The sequence below is a fragment of the Achroia grisella genome, unplaced genomic scaffold (genome assembly GCF_030625045.1).
Source record: "Achroia grisella isolate CSIRO2021 unplaced genomic scaffold, CSIRO_AGI_Agris_v1 utg669, whole genome shotgun sequence".
Classification (NCBI taxonomy): domain Eukaryota; kingdom Metazoa; phylum Arthropoda; class Insecta; order Lepidoptera; family Pyralidae; genus Achroia; species Achroia grisella.
The window spans coordinates 1,249,916-1,265,874 of NW_026712988.1; the positions used below are offsets into that span (position 1 = coordinate 1,249,916).

At 32.2% G+C, this 15,959-nt stretch overlaps 1 protein-coding gene across 1 annotated transcript; it reads left to right on the forward strand.

The window, feature by feature from the left end:
* Positions 1-294: 294 nt before the first annotated feature.
* Positions 295-15,663, forward strand: LOC131849973 (uncharacterized). The gene is made up of 3 exons (XM_059200112.1): positions 295-315; positions 7,022-7,165; positions 15,157-15,663. The coding sequence occupies exons 1-3, from the start codon at positions 295-297 to the stop codon at positions 15,661-15,663; spliced, it is 672 nt and encodes a 223-aa protein (XP_059056095.1).
* The last annotated feature ends 296 nt before the right edge of the window (positions 15,664-15,959 follow it).

The following is a 15,959-nucleotide window of genomic DNA, read 5'->3' on the forward strand; positions in this document are numbered from 1 at the left end:
ATAATTGTAACTATTATATACATTGCTGTGTGAACTCAATCGTCAACATCAAAACGCTGCACAACCCTGCAATGTATAGTAAACATCACAAAATAGACTCGATTCTAAATCTATGATATAACTTACCAGTTACATTAGATCTACTGTACATAGTAATTTACAGGTGCGTACGTGCCAATTTAAACTGGTACTAGAATGCAGAACAAAACGAATAGTGCCCCGTCACTTCACTATAAAAATGTCCGGTAAGGTTGTTGTGGTATCAATTCGAGTTGTGTTGTTGGTGACTTCAAAATGTATTCCTTCCAAACATATGTGAGTTTTCAATTAATTATTAAATATATGTAAATAGTGGTCGCCCAATATTCGAAATTCGAACATAATTAATTTTTAATTATTAAATAAATATAAATAGTGGTAGCCCAATATTCGAAATTCAAACATAATTAATTTTTAATTATTAAATAAATATAAATAGTGATCGCCCAATATTCGAAATTCAAACATAATTAATTTTTAATTATTAAATACATATAAATAGTGGTCGCCCAATATTCGAAATTCGAACATAAATAATTTAAATTATAATTTTGAACATTATTAAGATTCTATTGTCAAAGACTACTTTTATGCGTGTATGTGTCAAATACATGGTAATGTGTGTAATGTTTTTTTTATTGATGTAATATATTTTATATGCATAATTAAAAAAAATATTAGAGCTTACATATAGTATATTGTAAACTCTATGTAACAGCAAATAACTTTATTACTTGTTAACATTATATGACGGCTTCGGTATAGTGGTAGTTTAGTACATCGCCTTACTTCCAATGGTCGTGGATTCGATTCCTGCCACAGTGCAAATATTTGTATTTATGAATATGATTGTTTGTTTTTATCATGTGTTATGTATATTATGTAAGTATTTAAAGAAATATATATTAAAGTATTTTTATCAGTTGTCTAGTATCCATAATAAGAGTTTTGCTTAGTTTAGGACTAGATGGCGCTGTGTGAATTGTGTGAGGTTATTATTGTAATATTATATATATGTTTGTTTGTTCATAATTGAATATATGATATATATATAATATATATATATATAAAAGTTTAGTGAAAATTTTAATAATAACTATATACTCTTTATGTATATAGAGACACATTTTAAACCGTTAATATCCGTAAAGATATATCACGGATATCCGACAATGCACTTTGTGTTATGAAAACATACGGGACATAAACTCACGACGCGTTTTTATTAACATCACTATAGTTCAGCAAAGTTATGGTGCGCCTGTTAGTTACGATTTGGACGTCAGCAAAATACCATCTTTTCTTCTTCTTTCTTCATTCTTCATCAGCTTCTTGCTTATCCCATTTATTTGATATCGGCATAATAATATGTTTTTCTCTTCCATTCATCCCTGTTCGCAGTCATCTCGTTATTTATTCCCTTTATTACCATATCATCTTTCACATAGTCCATCCATCTCTTTTTCGGACTTGCTCTGTACTCATATGTAACACCTTCCTTAAAATATATATCTAAACGTATGTATCTAATCAGAGATCGATATACGTGTAGGTAGATAGTGATTTACTTTTTTTTTTGTAACGTGGGGAAAAGATCCCTAGATTTGAGACCGTGTCAAGGGTTGGACGGACAGGCACTTTTTTTTTAATGTGTACAAAATTTTCAAAAGATTTTCACCCCGCCGATGGAATGGCCGGGGTAGTGTGTGAAATTTTTAACCACTAAAATCTACACGATGTACCTGCCAGCGCGTATGTTTCACCACCCCGGAGACGAACGGGTACTTACGAGAGGAAAAGGGGATTGATAGTCATGTGGATTGGTAATCTTATTGCTAGCAATGTACCATGTTAGATTGACCTCCACGCGGTTCCCCCTAGAAACCATCGTGATATTTTTTTGGGGAATTTGTCACGATGTGCTAACTGACCTGACCTCATGCTCATCTGATTAGCCTCCACTGCCCCGCCAGCGTAAATCTTTAGCACAATTCCATTATCATCCATAAAAGAAAAACGGGTACATACGGTTCCGCTCGTAATTGTGAAGCGTATGTTTTCGTGAGTGTAGAGGGGGTTGCAACAAGGAGCATGTTGTCTGCGCTTCCTACTCGTAATTTATGGTCGTAATTATGGTATAGTGTCTATGGGTTAATACCTTTATTGCTGAGGAAGCAGAGTTATACTACATTTTACTTATGTAATAAGTATACGGCCACCTTGGTAGTCTAGTGGTTTGGCATACTGTCTTACTTTTAAACAGTCGTAAGTTCTATCTATACTAACATTATAAAGCTGAAGAGTTAGTTAGCTATATTTCTTTGACAGCGCTAAATTGAGGAGCTACTGGTTCGGTTTGAAAAATTATTTTTGTGTTGAATAGTCCATTTGTCGAGGAAGGCTTTACGCTATATAACATTACGCTACGACCAATAGAAGCGAAGCATCAGGGAAAAATGATGCAAAACGGGGAAAATTATTCCTATTTGGGGCTTCTGTTGCGTGCGTTGCGTAAACGGTGCAACTTAACCAAAAAATATATATGAAGTGTTTTATATAACGACGCGAACGGAGTCACGGGCACAGCTAGTATATTTGTTAAAAAAACAAAATGTATGTTTATCAGCTTTATAAGAAGCATAAGAAGCTGTATTAGCTTTGTTGGTATTTATTATGTATATTATACAAAAAAGAATGATATTAAATCAATAAACTAGCCGCTAGACTGACTTCGCTCGAGTTGTTTTAGTTTTATCAATCTCTTAATATTTGTTTTTACTACATAAAAATGTTTTTATGTGCTACTTTTCAAATATTTTCTTTCATACAAACTATGTATGGACAATTACAAATACAACAAAAAGTAATGTGTAATTGATTTCGGCAATTAATTTAAATTTATATAATTTTTATTTATATTTTGATTAATAAATAAATATGTCCCTAGACTTCTTATTCTTTGGTTCTGTTTATTATTTAGAGGCAAAGGGAACTGCGCTCATACAGCTATGTCTGCATATATTTTTATTTCTTTTTGTTTCGATCGCTGCATAATTGACAGCTGTCAAAATTCAATGTCACTCTGACAACCAAATATTGCCGCGTCAAATTATCTGTGGCCGGGTGACGTAACGTTCCATTCACCGGAGTGCTGCAGTTTTTTTCGCGCCTTTTTTTCCCTCTCACCGCACGATTATTCCGGTCTATTTTCGTAGAAAAATAAAAGTTGTCTCTGATTATGTGTATAGCATTATTATGTCACTTCCGAATTCCGATAATTCGTGTTTATTAGGGTGTGACGACGTATATGAGTTGTTTATATTAAGGTTAGTATTTTTTTATATTGTGACATAGAATACCTTAACGTTTTGTTAAACAATCTTACACCTTATTTACATACCTAAAATAAAGAAACAATATCTTAATTCGGTTGAAAATTTTGTTTATGCCTCAGAATTTAGTAATTTATAATTAGATTTGGAATTTTTATATAATTTAAAGGTATATAGTAGGTAAGTATGGTAGAATTGTAGTGTAGCTAATGGTATCGATTTTAATAGCATTTTTTTAATATATTTTATTTTCTTTTACTCAAGCCCGTTTTAATTGTTTTCATAATGATTTTGTACTACGTTTTTTGTTTAAAGCTAATACATTTATCTTAAACAACTAAATACAATCATTTGTCACAAGTACTTATTTTATTAAATAAAAATAACTGAAAAAACATATTAGTAAGTGACCAGAATAACTAAAAAAAAACATTAGTAAGTTAGTATGTCGCCTACTAACATGTTTTTTTCTTTTCAGTTATTTTAATTTAAAAACCAGTGATGCCAGAATGGCGTTTTCGTTAACCCTTGAGTGTGCTTGAATTGGTGCGTGTCCAGATACAGCTAAATAACGCATGATACATTGAACAGTAGTGAAATGACAACGTGCGAAGCGCTGATAACGAGCGTCTTCTACACTATGGTTTATACTAGTGTTGCTAACACAAACTTAAAAAAAACTAGGATTGAAAGTTGGGAACATCGTTACAAAACAGTTTAAAAACGCATTATTAGAGTTCAAGAATTATGTAGTGAAATTAGGTGACATGTAATTTAAGTAAATGAAATATTTGCATTTTTTATTCAAACTAATTGAATAAAATTATATACATTTTAAATTTAAAGTGAGCCCATCACGATCAATTCACCAGCAATGTATCACAGTGGTTTCCAAGGGGAGCGCGTGGAGGTCAACCTCACAAGGTACATTGCTACCTATGTGTCATTTCTCCACATTACTAACAATCCTTTTTGAGTTGACTACTCATTTCCAGATGGACCGTCAGCTTGTTCTTCCAGTGACATAAAATAAAGTGGTTTCCAAGGAGCGCGTGGAGGTCAACCTTCACAAGGGCTACCATGTGGACCGTCATTTCTCCAGTGACATAAAATAAAATATAATATAAACCGGGGTCATTAAACTATAAGATCACTATGATCCTAATACCTACTGAAATTCATTAAAAATATCTAATTACTGCATATATTTATTTATTTTCCACATTTACATCTATTTTTACAGGCCTTAGCCTAATACAATAGTGCAGGAAACATTATTTTTTAAATTAATTGTAACTTATAAGAAATAAAGCGATCTACGTGAACTCATTCAGAGAACAAGAAAATAGATCTATTTGCTCCGTTATATGATTTAATGTACGCAGTGCTCTTGTGTGTATATATTTATATATTAATGGATGACAATGGAGATACCCGCCTGCGCTAACGGTTTACGCTAGTGGGGCATCAGTGGAGTATGAGGTCAGGTCAGGTAGCCCATCATGGCATATTCACCGGGAGTATATCACGGTGTTGTTGGACAATGGACCGTCAACTTGTTACTCCATTGGCATAAAAAACTGGAATATAAACTGGGGCCAATAAACTACAAGATCTGGACAATGGAGAACATTGTTACTCCATTGGCATAAAAAACTGGAATATAAACTGGGGCCAATAAACTACAAGATCTTCGTGATCTTGTAGTCCCAATACCTACTTAAATTCTTTAAAAATTGAATAAAATATACTATTTATAATAACATAGACGACCTCGGTGGTCCAGCGGTCTAGTACACCGCTTTACGACCGATGGTCGCGGGTTCGATTCCTCGCACGGCACAAACATTTGTATTCATGAGTATGATTGTTTGTATCGGTCTGGGTGTTTTCTATATATAATATGTATGTATTTACAAAAAAAAAAAAATATCTATGTATTTGTATCAGTTATCTAGTACCCATAACACAAGCTTTAGCTAGCTTAATTTGGGTCTAGATGGCGCTGTGTGAATTGTCCTAAGATTATTATTATTATTATTATTATAGTGTTTCCTAAAATATAACATCAAAAACTGGGGAGTATCATCATTATTCTTAAGAAATACGATCCTGTTTTTCTTGGCTATTTATGGTCGCAATATCGAAGTCAGTGGCGGACATTTTTGAAATATGGCGTAGAGTAGAGTTACCAAACGTCCTGTTTTCCTAGTACAAGTGTATTAGTTTTAGCAGTGTATTGGGACGTCCTGAATTCAAATTCAAAATATCTCTATTCTACATGAATATAGATATTTTGAATTTGAATTTGAGTGCAAATCTGAACTCTAAGATCGCGTAGCGCTGCGCTCTCCGCTCAATAATTATTAAAATCAAAATATCTTTATTCATGTAGATCTATTACAGATTCTTATGATATGTTAAATTTATCGTCGGTTCGGAGAGCTTTCGAGCTGAGAAGAACTGAGAAGAAACTTAAATTTATACTTTAGTTTCAAGTATATAAGGTTCTATAAGTTTACAATAATACAGATTCGTTTTTGAACAGCTTTTAAGTAGCTTCCGGGGTTGTTACATTTCGGTTTAAAATTTTAGAAATTAATAAACAATAATATATATTCAAATACGGTTATTATAAAATATTATTATTTAAATTAATTCAATTTCATTTTACCTATTTTCGTTACATATTAAATTTAACTATTGAAACTGTAATGCTGTGTCACTTTTAAACTGAATTGTCCTAGTTTTTCCAACATATAATCCTGATTTTTTTATTTGGTGTTGGCAACCCTAGCATAAAGGAAATCTTTGATAAATAGCCTCCGTCCATGCGCTCAGCCATGTGACTGGAAAGGAGAGACACTCTACTGTCCTTACTCTATTCGCTATATAGATACATATATGTAGTGAAAAGGATAGAATTAAATAAAAAAATTGTAAAATTTTAAGATATTTTTTTTTTATTTCATAATATATGTTAGTATAACTAATATATATATAAACATACATATATATAAAATTGGAGTGTCTGTTTGTAATATTGAAAAAACCGTTTTTTACTACATGCATATCAATATAAATACGGTACATACACCAGAATAACATTTTTTACAATTTTTATCTGTCTGTTTGTTCTGGTTAATCTCTGAAATGGATGGACCGATTTTGACGGGACTTTTATTGGCATGTAGCTGATGTCATAAGGAGTAACTTTAATTTTAGAAACATTATTTTGTTTATAAAAATAAAGTAATGTTGCAAAATTCCACGCAGACGAAGTCGCGGGTAGAGCTAGTATAAAATGTATATTTATATCTAAATAATATACTTAAAATATATAGATATATATATATATATATATTACGTTGGTATCAAATGTGTCTGATGAGTGAGAGGTTTTGAGGGGTTTAATGAGGAAAATACGGAGATTAAAAAAATGCGACTAGCGACTGACAGCGATATATATTAGAATAAAACAAAAATAATATGTCAAAGAATATTATTATAAAATTTAAAATGGTATAAAAACCATGTGAGGAATCGAACCCGCGACCATTAAATTAAGGCAGTGTACACCGCTAGACCACCGAGGCTGTCATGGCATATGAATACATGGCAACATATACTTATTATATATTTTTTTCCAGTTCGTGAGCGCGCTACTAGTGGCAACATCATTCGCAGACCAGACACAATGGTCTCCGTACAACATGAACTTACAAGGATTCGGGTACAATCAGGCTGATCAGTCTGGACAGCACAGCGTCATCGATATGCAGCAAGATCAACAGGTACGATCAATAATTTTATGATTATAATTTAATATAAAAAATGCCTTGAAAAAAATTTAGTTGAGGATCAACAGATACGAACGATGGTTTTTTTATTCTGATTTAATATAAAAAAACTGCTTTAAAAAATATAGTTGAGGATCAACAGGTATGATCGATGGTTTTCTTATTCTGATTAATTAACTATGTTTATATAACTATTGCCTTATAAAAAATTTAGTTGAGGATCAATAGGCCCGAACGATGGTTTTCTTATTCTGATTAAATAAAATAAAATCCTTCAAAAAAATTTTGTTGAGGATCATCAGGTACGATCAATGGTTTTCTTGTTCTGATAAAATATAAAAAAATACCTTAAAAAATATATTTGAGGATCAACAAGTACGACCGATGGTTTTCTTATTCTGATTTCATAGAACAACTGGTTAAAAAAATAACTTCAGTTGAGTTTCTGGCCAGTTCTTCTCAAATGTTTTTTATTTATTTAATTCAGGTTACTATTAGCCCATATTATAAATGCCTTACAGACTAATATACATATGAACGATATTAAAATTAATAGAAAAAAAAATATATAAATTATCTTTGTGGTTTTTGTAGAAAAACTTAAAATCCATAGCGCTGAATATTATAAATATTATCTTATTGCGCTAAGAATGCACTCATTCTAGCGGTTTCTATGGTGACTATAATCGAATGTCTATTTCTTGTTATAGTGTAATTATTAAAAAAATATTAAAATAGCAACACTCAAATTTCTTGCTCATTATTCTTGTGATGAGTCTGCATTCCGAATGAGCGATAGAATAAAAAAAAAATGACTATTCAAAATTGTACTTAGGTATAATAATATTAAGTTTATTTGAATAAATATTATTTCTATTTCTATTTTTATTCTACCACTCATTCGTAAAGTAAACTCATCACAAAATCAAATCAAAATATCATCACATCAAATTTATTGCAGACTCTTATAATATGTCAAATTTACCGTAACTTCGGAATACTTTCGAGCTAAGAAATGACAAGAAACTCAGCCCTTATTGTTTTTAAATGAGCTCGTACATTATTACAAAAACACAGATTATACATTTCTACAGAGACATTAGAAAAACAAGAAAGAAACTTGTACTTAGCAACACGCTCTCATGTATTACAAAAATTCCGACTAAATGATTAAGAAACTTGCGTGCTGTTGTTTTGAAATAAATCTAAAATTATATATCAATATATTATATTTCATCATCATCATCATCATCATCAGCCTGTGTCTATAGGTCAAAGACTTCCACCATGTGCGCACTACCGCCTTCCGCATCAATCCACTCCCGGCCGTTTATATTTCATCATTATATTTTTAACATTTTCTGTTACTACAAACTGCCAAATAACAAGATGGACAAAAGTAAACAAATCTAATACAGTATCTACAAGCAGTAACATTTACGAACAAAAATATATAATACAATGTGTTACAAATAAGATTTTCCTTATTTGGATTGTATATAAAAAACTGAACTATTTATAATACATACTTACCTCATACCTCACGTAAAACAAACTGACAGAAACGCACCTTAATTCTCTGGGATCTTTGATGTTACTCCATAAAAGCGGATTTCCTTCGAGCATTAAAAATTCAAGGGATGTCTCCTAGTATATAAAAAGACGAGTGGGCGCATGTTTTTACACAAGTTTGGTTCCGTTTGATACACGTCTTATTTGCAGCCGACTTCAAAGAAGTGGGTCGTTCGTATTGTTTTAAAATTGAGATCTAGATTCGAAAACTTATGGAATCCAATCTTGCAGACAGAAGGCGACGCACTACGGTATTGACGTATATTTTTTAAAGTTAATTTTGTTATTGTATATATAGATATAGGTATAATATAAACGATATGTTTTTCTTTGATATTTAAAAAAAAAACAATAGATTTTTTATATAAGCAATATTCAACACTTATAGTCTTGCGATTGATAGTCGATTTGAATAAAAAAAAAAAAAATTTTATGTATGTACATACATGTTACATGTAATATGAAGTAGAAAATAACGGTCTAAATAAATGCAAGAATAACAATATCAAATTTATATTTTTTTCAAGTATGAACAGAATTAAAAAAACAATATTTGAAATTGAAGTGTTTAGGTAGTGAACTAAAATGTCATAAAATATTTACTCGTAACAATAATGACAAATAAAATATATATTAGTCTAGCTATTCAAAGAGGTAACGCTGCCAGTATCTTCGGAACCTTACCTAAAGGGACCCCTTTTAATAATATATTTTAGTCATCATATTATTTTTTTTTTAAGCTTTTTAATTTTAGGTTCTTAGTTGTACAATTAGATTATGTAAATACTAGTAATAAATACTTTTAAAATATATCTCAAAAAAACTATATCCTAAATAATAAAGTACATGCGTATTACTTTATATTGTAAAATAAATTGTCTATTCGATTCACAATACGGTACCCTAAACACTAAAACCGTAATGTTTTGCTAACAGAAAATATAAAGGCCCGTAAACATAGCTCAATAGGTGAGACCCATATATATTTTTTATTATAACCTTAGGAGTTACTCGACACATTGAGGTATTATACCTACATTGACTGAAAAAAAGAACCTAGGTTACTTACTTTTGAATTTTAATAGCAAAACAAAATAAATACATTTATCTATACATCTATACGTATAAATAAAATTGGAGTGTCTGTTTGTAATATTGAAATAACGTTTTTACTACATGCATATGAATATATGTATGGTACTTATACCAAAATAACATTTTTTATAATTTTTGTCTATCTGTCTGTCGGTCTGTTTGTTCCCGCTAATCTCTGAAATGGCTGGACCGATTTTGACTTGCCTTTTTTGGCAGGTAGCTGATGTAATAAGGAGTAACTTAGGCTACTTTTATTTAAGAAAAATCCTTTATTTAAAATAAAATAAAGTTAAATTCCACGCGGACGAAGTCGCGGGAACAGCTAGTGTATTTATAACATGCTTACTCAACCTGGGAATAGAACCAACTAAAAGTGCAACTGATGGAGTCATTAAGAATCCATTTGTAGGGGTTGATCCCCTACACTTGGTTGATAGTGATAAATGATAATGTTGTTGATAAGTGTTATGATATACGGGGATGGTTCAATAAAAGATACGTCCCGATGTGACTACTTATTGATACACTGATTTTATTACCTTTTTAGTAAAATTATACATATATACGGGACACCGCACGCTCATACAGCTTTATACAGCTGTATTTTATATCTAAACATATATAACTCAAAGGTGACTGACTGACTCACATAGTGATCTATCAACGCACAGCCCAAACCACTGGACGGATCGGGCTGAAATTTGGCATTAAGGTAGATGTTATGACGTAGGCATCCGCTAAGAAAGGATTTTGATTAAATCTACCCCCAACGGGATAAAATAGGGGATGAAAGTTTGTATGAAACTTTGTCAATTTTAAACCGTTCGGGTTGAGACTTTACACGTATAAGGCTACTATGACGTAGGTATCTCATAAGAAAGGATTTCGATAAATTCCACCCTTAAGGGGATAAATTAACGCAGCGAAGCCGCGTGCAAAACCTAGTAAAATATATTATTGTATGATTTTCCGAACACTATTAATTCTCATAAATATTATCATATAATGTACCACTCTGTATGTACATATAAACATGTATATGCTACATAAATATTAAAGCAAATTATAAAATTGCTTCATATTTTAATAATTTAATAATTAATTATAATATAATTAGAACATTATTTAATTTGTTGAATTTCAATTGTTTTTTTTCTCAACTTTTGTACATCTCAACATAATATTGTTAATTGCACATGTGTTACCCACTCACTAATAGTTATGCCTCACTGTTGGGTTGACTGGTAGTGATATCTTTTAGAGATAAGTCCACCTTTGCTCACTCTGCATATATTTATGTTTACAACTGTGTTTAAAAGTGCAATAAAGAATATATGTATATAATAAACATATCCGTGACTAAGATATTTGTAACAGCCTCGAAATCTGGAGTTCTAAATAATATCGTCATAGTAAATCCGTTGCGTAGTTTAAAGATCTAAACGAACAGACAACGGAAGCGACTTTATTTTATAGTTCTTTCTTTATAGCTCTAATTACGAATATCAAGAGCGAATTGCAGCGACATTGCCGCAGTTGTATTACAAATCAATTCATCTAATATTAGTATTGTAATATACCAATGAAGGTAAATAAATTTTGGAGTAACGTTTCTTTATTGGGGTATTGGGATAGAAAGATAGCAGAGCTTGTCATGGAAAACATCTGGCTTCTAAGATGTAATTGTTTGGCTGTTGTAAATCTTTTGAAAGCGCCATGAACTTATTCCATGGAGCGGAAACACAACTACTATTTTACCTATAAAATATACAACTAATATATAACACAACTACTAGGTACCTATAAAAGGGTTCACAGAAAAGTATCACTAGAAAAGTAACAAACAATTAGTCAAAAGTGACATATAAAAAAATAGATATCAAAAATATAGTTTATAAAAAGAATGCTTTTACTTTTCTATTCGCTGTGAGCCCTTTTGGTGTTTTTACTGTTATTTTATTTTAAATTAAAATAGTAGTTATGTTTCCGCTCCAGTCACACCATGGAATAAAGTGATGGTGCTTTCAAAAGATTTACAATAGCCAAACAATTACATCTTAGAAGCCAGTATACTACAGTATATTTTACTCTGATCGTCTTAAAAATCATTGTATAAATAAATAAATAATAATAAATAACCCTGGACAAACACAGCGCCATGTATACCCACGATAAGCAGAGCTTGTGTTATGGGTACTAAACAACTGCTATAAATACTTAGATTTTTTTTTGTAAATACATACGCGTAATACACATAGAAAACACTAATACATATAATCATACTCATGAATACATATGTTTGTACTGTGCGTGGAATCGAACCCGCGACCATCGGAATTAAAGCGGTGCTAAACAGCTAGACCACTGAGACTGTCAAAGAAAATAACGTTTCTATATAAGTTGTAAAGAAGTTATAAGTTTTATTAGTTTCTGTTATTTTCAGTTCCCATAGGACTAGCTTTTTGTTTTTGTTTATCATCGTAAAAAATAGGTACCTATAAAAATCTAGTGTTTGCCGATTTGTCAATTTCTCAATTTTGCTCAGTCGTTAGATATAGGCGCTTGAATCTTATATAACTACTGATGTTGCCGATGGCAACCTTTTTGATAGTTTTTATGTTTTTTATATATATTTGAATTTTATATTTTGACGTTCTGTTTTTGTATACCGTTTGTTTTCTTATGCCATATTGTCTTTATATTTTTGCTAGCGAGCTGATTACACCTATTTTACCTCATCTAGGAACGTGTCTCATTTTTAACCAGCCTTAATACAGTCCTTCCTTCCTTCCGTAACTACTGCCCATACCGGCGGTTTCACCTGCTTGTAATATATAGCCTATCTGTCATTCTGATATATAAGCTATATTACTGTAAAGTTTCATCAAAATCCGTTTAGTAGTTTTTGCGTGTAAGAGTAACAAACATCCATGCATACTCACAGTTTCGCGTTTATAATATTCATTAGATTATAAAATAAAAATCCCTTCCGTACGCGTCTGTCTGTCTGTTCGTAATCTTTTGTCGATAATCTTAAAACTATTAAGGTTTCTTAAGGGTCGGCAACGCGCACGTAACACCCCTAGTGTTTCAGGCGTACATAGGCTACGGTAATCGTTTACCATCAGATGGGATGCTTGTTTGCGACTATCGTAGTATAAGAGAAAACTACTGGACCCATTTTAATGAGGTTTTCATCTACTAACAGTTAGATTTCTGAAGACGCTTTAAGGTTTTGTGGAAATTAATTTTTTACCCATGAAGATATGACGAGTCGCTAGTGTGGAGATATTTTTTTTATTTATTAATAGAAAATATTAAAATTGGTTGAGTATAAATATGTTTTCTTATTAATTTAATATGATAGATATATTATTTTATTAAATGTCTATATTTATTTTAAACATCGATGAAATTCTTAATAAATGTTGTGTAAGGAAAATTGTCGATGTAATTCTTAATAAGTGCTATGTATTTAAAAAATAATATATATCGGTCCAGACGTTCTCTAGTTTTAGCTAGACTAACAAACGCATTTTTATTTACCGCTGCAATAAACTAGAAAGAAGTGTTTTGGTTTTAACAATATTGAAATATAATTGTTGCTATATCTCAAACGGAACATAGACAAAATTAGAAATTAATTATTGAGTAATAACCAGAGAGAATAGAGCGGATGAAAGTTAAAAAGAGCAATCTAGATGCATCCGTAACAGTTGAGTGCCCCCGTCGACAGTTTAATGTCATTTTTTATTTTCCACGGTCGGCCATTGTTAGTGAATTGGCGCGAAATAAAGTTGCACGCGTAAATAAAAAGTAAATACAATAATTCTGTGTACAGACAAAAGCGTGGAATAAATTGCACAAAAAGGATTGTAGTGGCGAATTTATTAAGTGTTCAGTGATATACATGACATACTAGCTTTTACCCGCGGCTTTGCTCGTCCCCTCCGATCGATCCCCCGTCCAATTCAAACGGGGACCGATGTTACGACGGCCTGAGCCGAGGTTCGAGCCCCTAGCGGTGCCCTCAGACTAAAGTCGTATCTGTCAAGCGAGAGTTGGCTTTCAGCCGCTCCATAAGTCCTTCCGCGGGTTTGGAGTTCCATCTGCACTCGCCCCATAACGTCCGGTGAAGCTGTAAAGGCCAGCTACGGCCAACAGCATTAGAGTAGTCCGAAAAAAAGGCCTCGCTCGCATAACTCTATTACTGGCTACTAGATGGCGCTGAAGTAGTAAATTGTCGGTATATTGTTTTTGTTTTTTTTAAAATAAAATGTATCCTATGTTCATTCTAATACGTCCAATAATATGTGTACAGAATTATCTCGATGATGGGATGGGATGAGTTTTTGCGTGAAAGCGTAATAAACATACCTGCATTCACATTAATAATATAAGTAAGGATTGTATGTATGTATTTAAGTTTTTAAAAAGATTCATTACCTCCTGTTTTCAACATGTCTATGTAGGTATATGTTTGTTTATAGTATTGACATTTATTTGGCAAAGTCAATGTCTTTTATAAGGTAAAATAAATATTTAACTCACCAATCGTTTGTTTTGGTATATTTGACACAATTATTGAACTAAACAAAAATAGATAAGTAAAAAATTGCATGCAGAAAAACGTAGTTAAAAATATTTTCTAAAAGGTCTGTCGCCAACACTTATAGTGAGATTTATGATGTTATGGTACCGTGAATCTATAAGCAATTTGATGTAATACAATTTCGATAACTGGTAGAAATAGAAATAATCTTAATTCAAATAAATAAAAACACTTTTGAATAGTCATATATTACACATTTTTATCTACCGCCCATTAGTTTATATTTAGGATTGGTGTGAATAGAAGCTAACAAATATTAAGAATCAGCTCCGAGGGCATATTTTGATAAACTGACCTTAATTTCGCTACATACTGTACGATCTAGGAAGCGATCCAGGATTCTCCACACTAGTGATCCGATACTCTCCCTGGTTCTTGTTTCCTTCCTGTCGCCAACTACATGTACCAATATTAGATAAGATTCTGCTTTCGTAATTTTTATATCGTATGGAAAAATCTTCGAAAGACCGTCCTCTCGCTGGATGGGTGACGAGGCGGTGTGTGGGATTCTTACCGAGTAAAGAACCACACGTTGTACCTACGAGCATCATTATCCGAGTTGAAGCTACTCCAGCATTGACCATCACTGTAGACGGTATAGGGCATGCTCCATCTGGCTTTTTCCGACAGCGTTGGCTTGCCCCGTAGATAGGGCAGGCCCCATCTGATTTCGTACTCCTATCCTAACAAGTTAATTCTTTTACAGTTGCAAGCAAGTGACTTCTCAGGCGGTTATGACTTCGGCGGTCACGAAGGCGGACTGGGCGGTCATGAGAGCAGTCTAGCCGGTCATGACTTCGGCGGTCATAGCTATGGCGGTCACGAATTGAAAGCCCACGCGTATCCTGTCCACGAACACGTCGAAGAAGAAAGTCCCGAACCTATAAAACATTACAAAGAAGTAGTAGTCCCTGTTCCAAAGAACGTAGAGTTCAAAATCAATCAACCAATTATCATACCTGTACCTCATCCTATACCTATACAAGTGCCAGTACCAAAGGCAGTCGTTATACCAATCGTGAAGGAAGTTTCAATTCCTGTAGAGAAATCTGTACCTTATCCCGTTGAGAAGACGGTACATGTTCCCAAAATCAAGGAAGTGCCTTTTGAAGTTATCAAACATATTATTGTACCTGTAGAAAAACCAGTTCCATTCAAAGTACCAGTATATGAAACCATTATCCATACAAAGAAGGGATCACACAAGATCTAATTTGTTGTTACTGTTGTTATAAGTCTGTTGTTGTTGCGAGAGTCTGTTGTGAATGTTGTTGATGTTGTGAGTTAATTATTTTGTTGTTAATATTATTTGTTATAATCTAAGTACAAAGTAAATATATTTTTAAATATAATATGTTTTTATTTTTACATTACCTAGTACTTAGAATAATTACAGAAATCGAGAAATATTGTTTTGAAGACCTCTTCTTATGTAATTGCGTTAACTATATAATAATAGTAATGAAATTAATAATAAAAAAAAAACGGACGAATTGTCCTGTCCTATAA

Bases quoted from the DNA above. Each gene is read 5' to 3' on its own strand.
- LOC131849973 (XM_059200112.1), top strand. From the start codon at position 295: ATGTATTCCTTCCAAACATAT. The intron at 316-7,021 runs GTGAGTTTTCAA...ATTTTTTTCCAG, and splicing joins TGTATTCCTTCCAAACATAT to TTCGTGAGCGCGCTACTAGT. The intron at 7,166-15,156 runs GTACGATCAATA...ATTCTTTTACAG, and splicing joins ATATGCAGCAAGATCAACAG to TTGCAAGCAAGTGACTTCTC.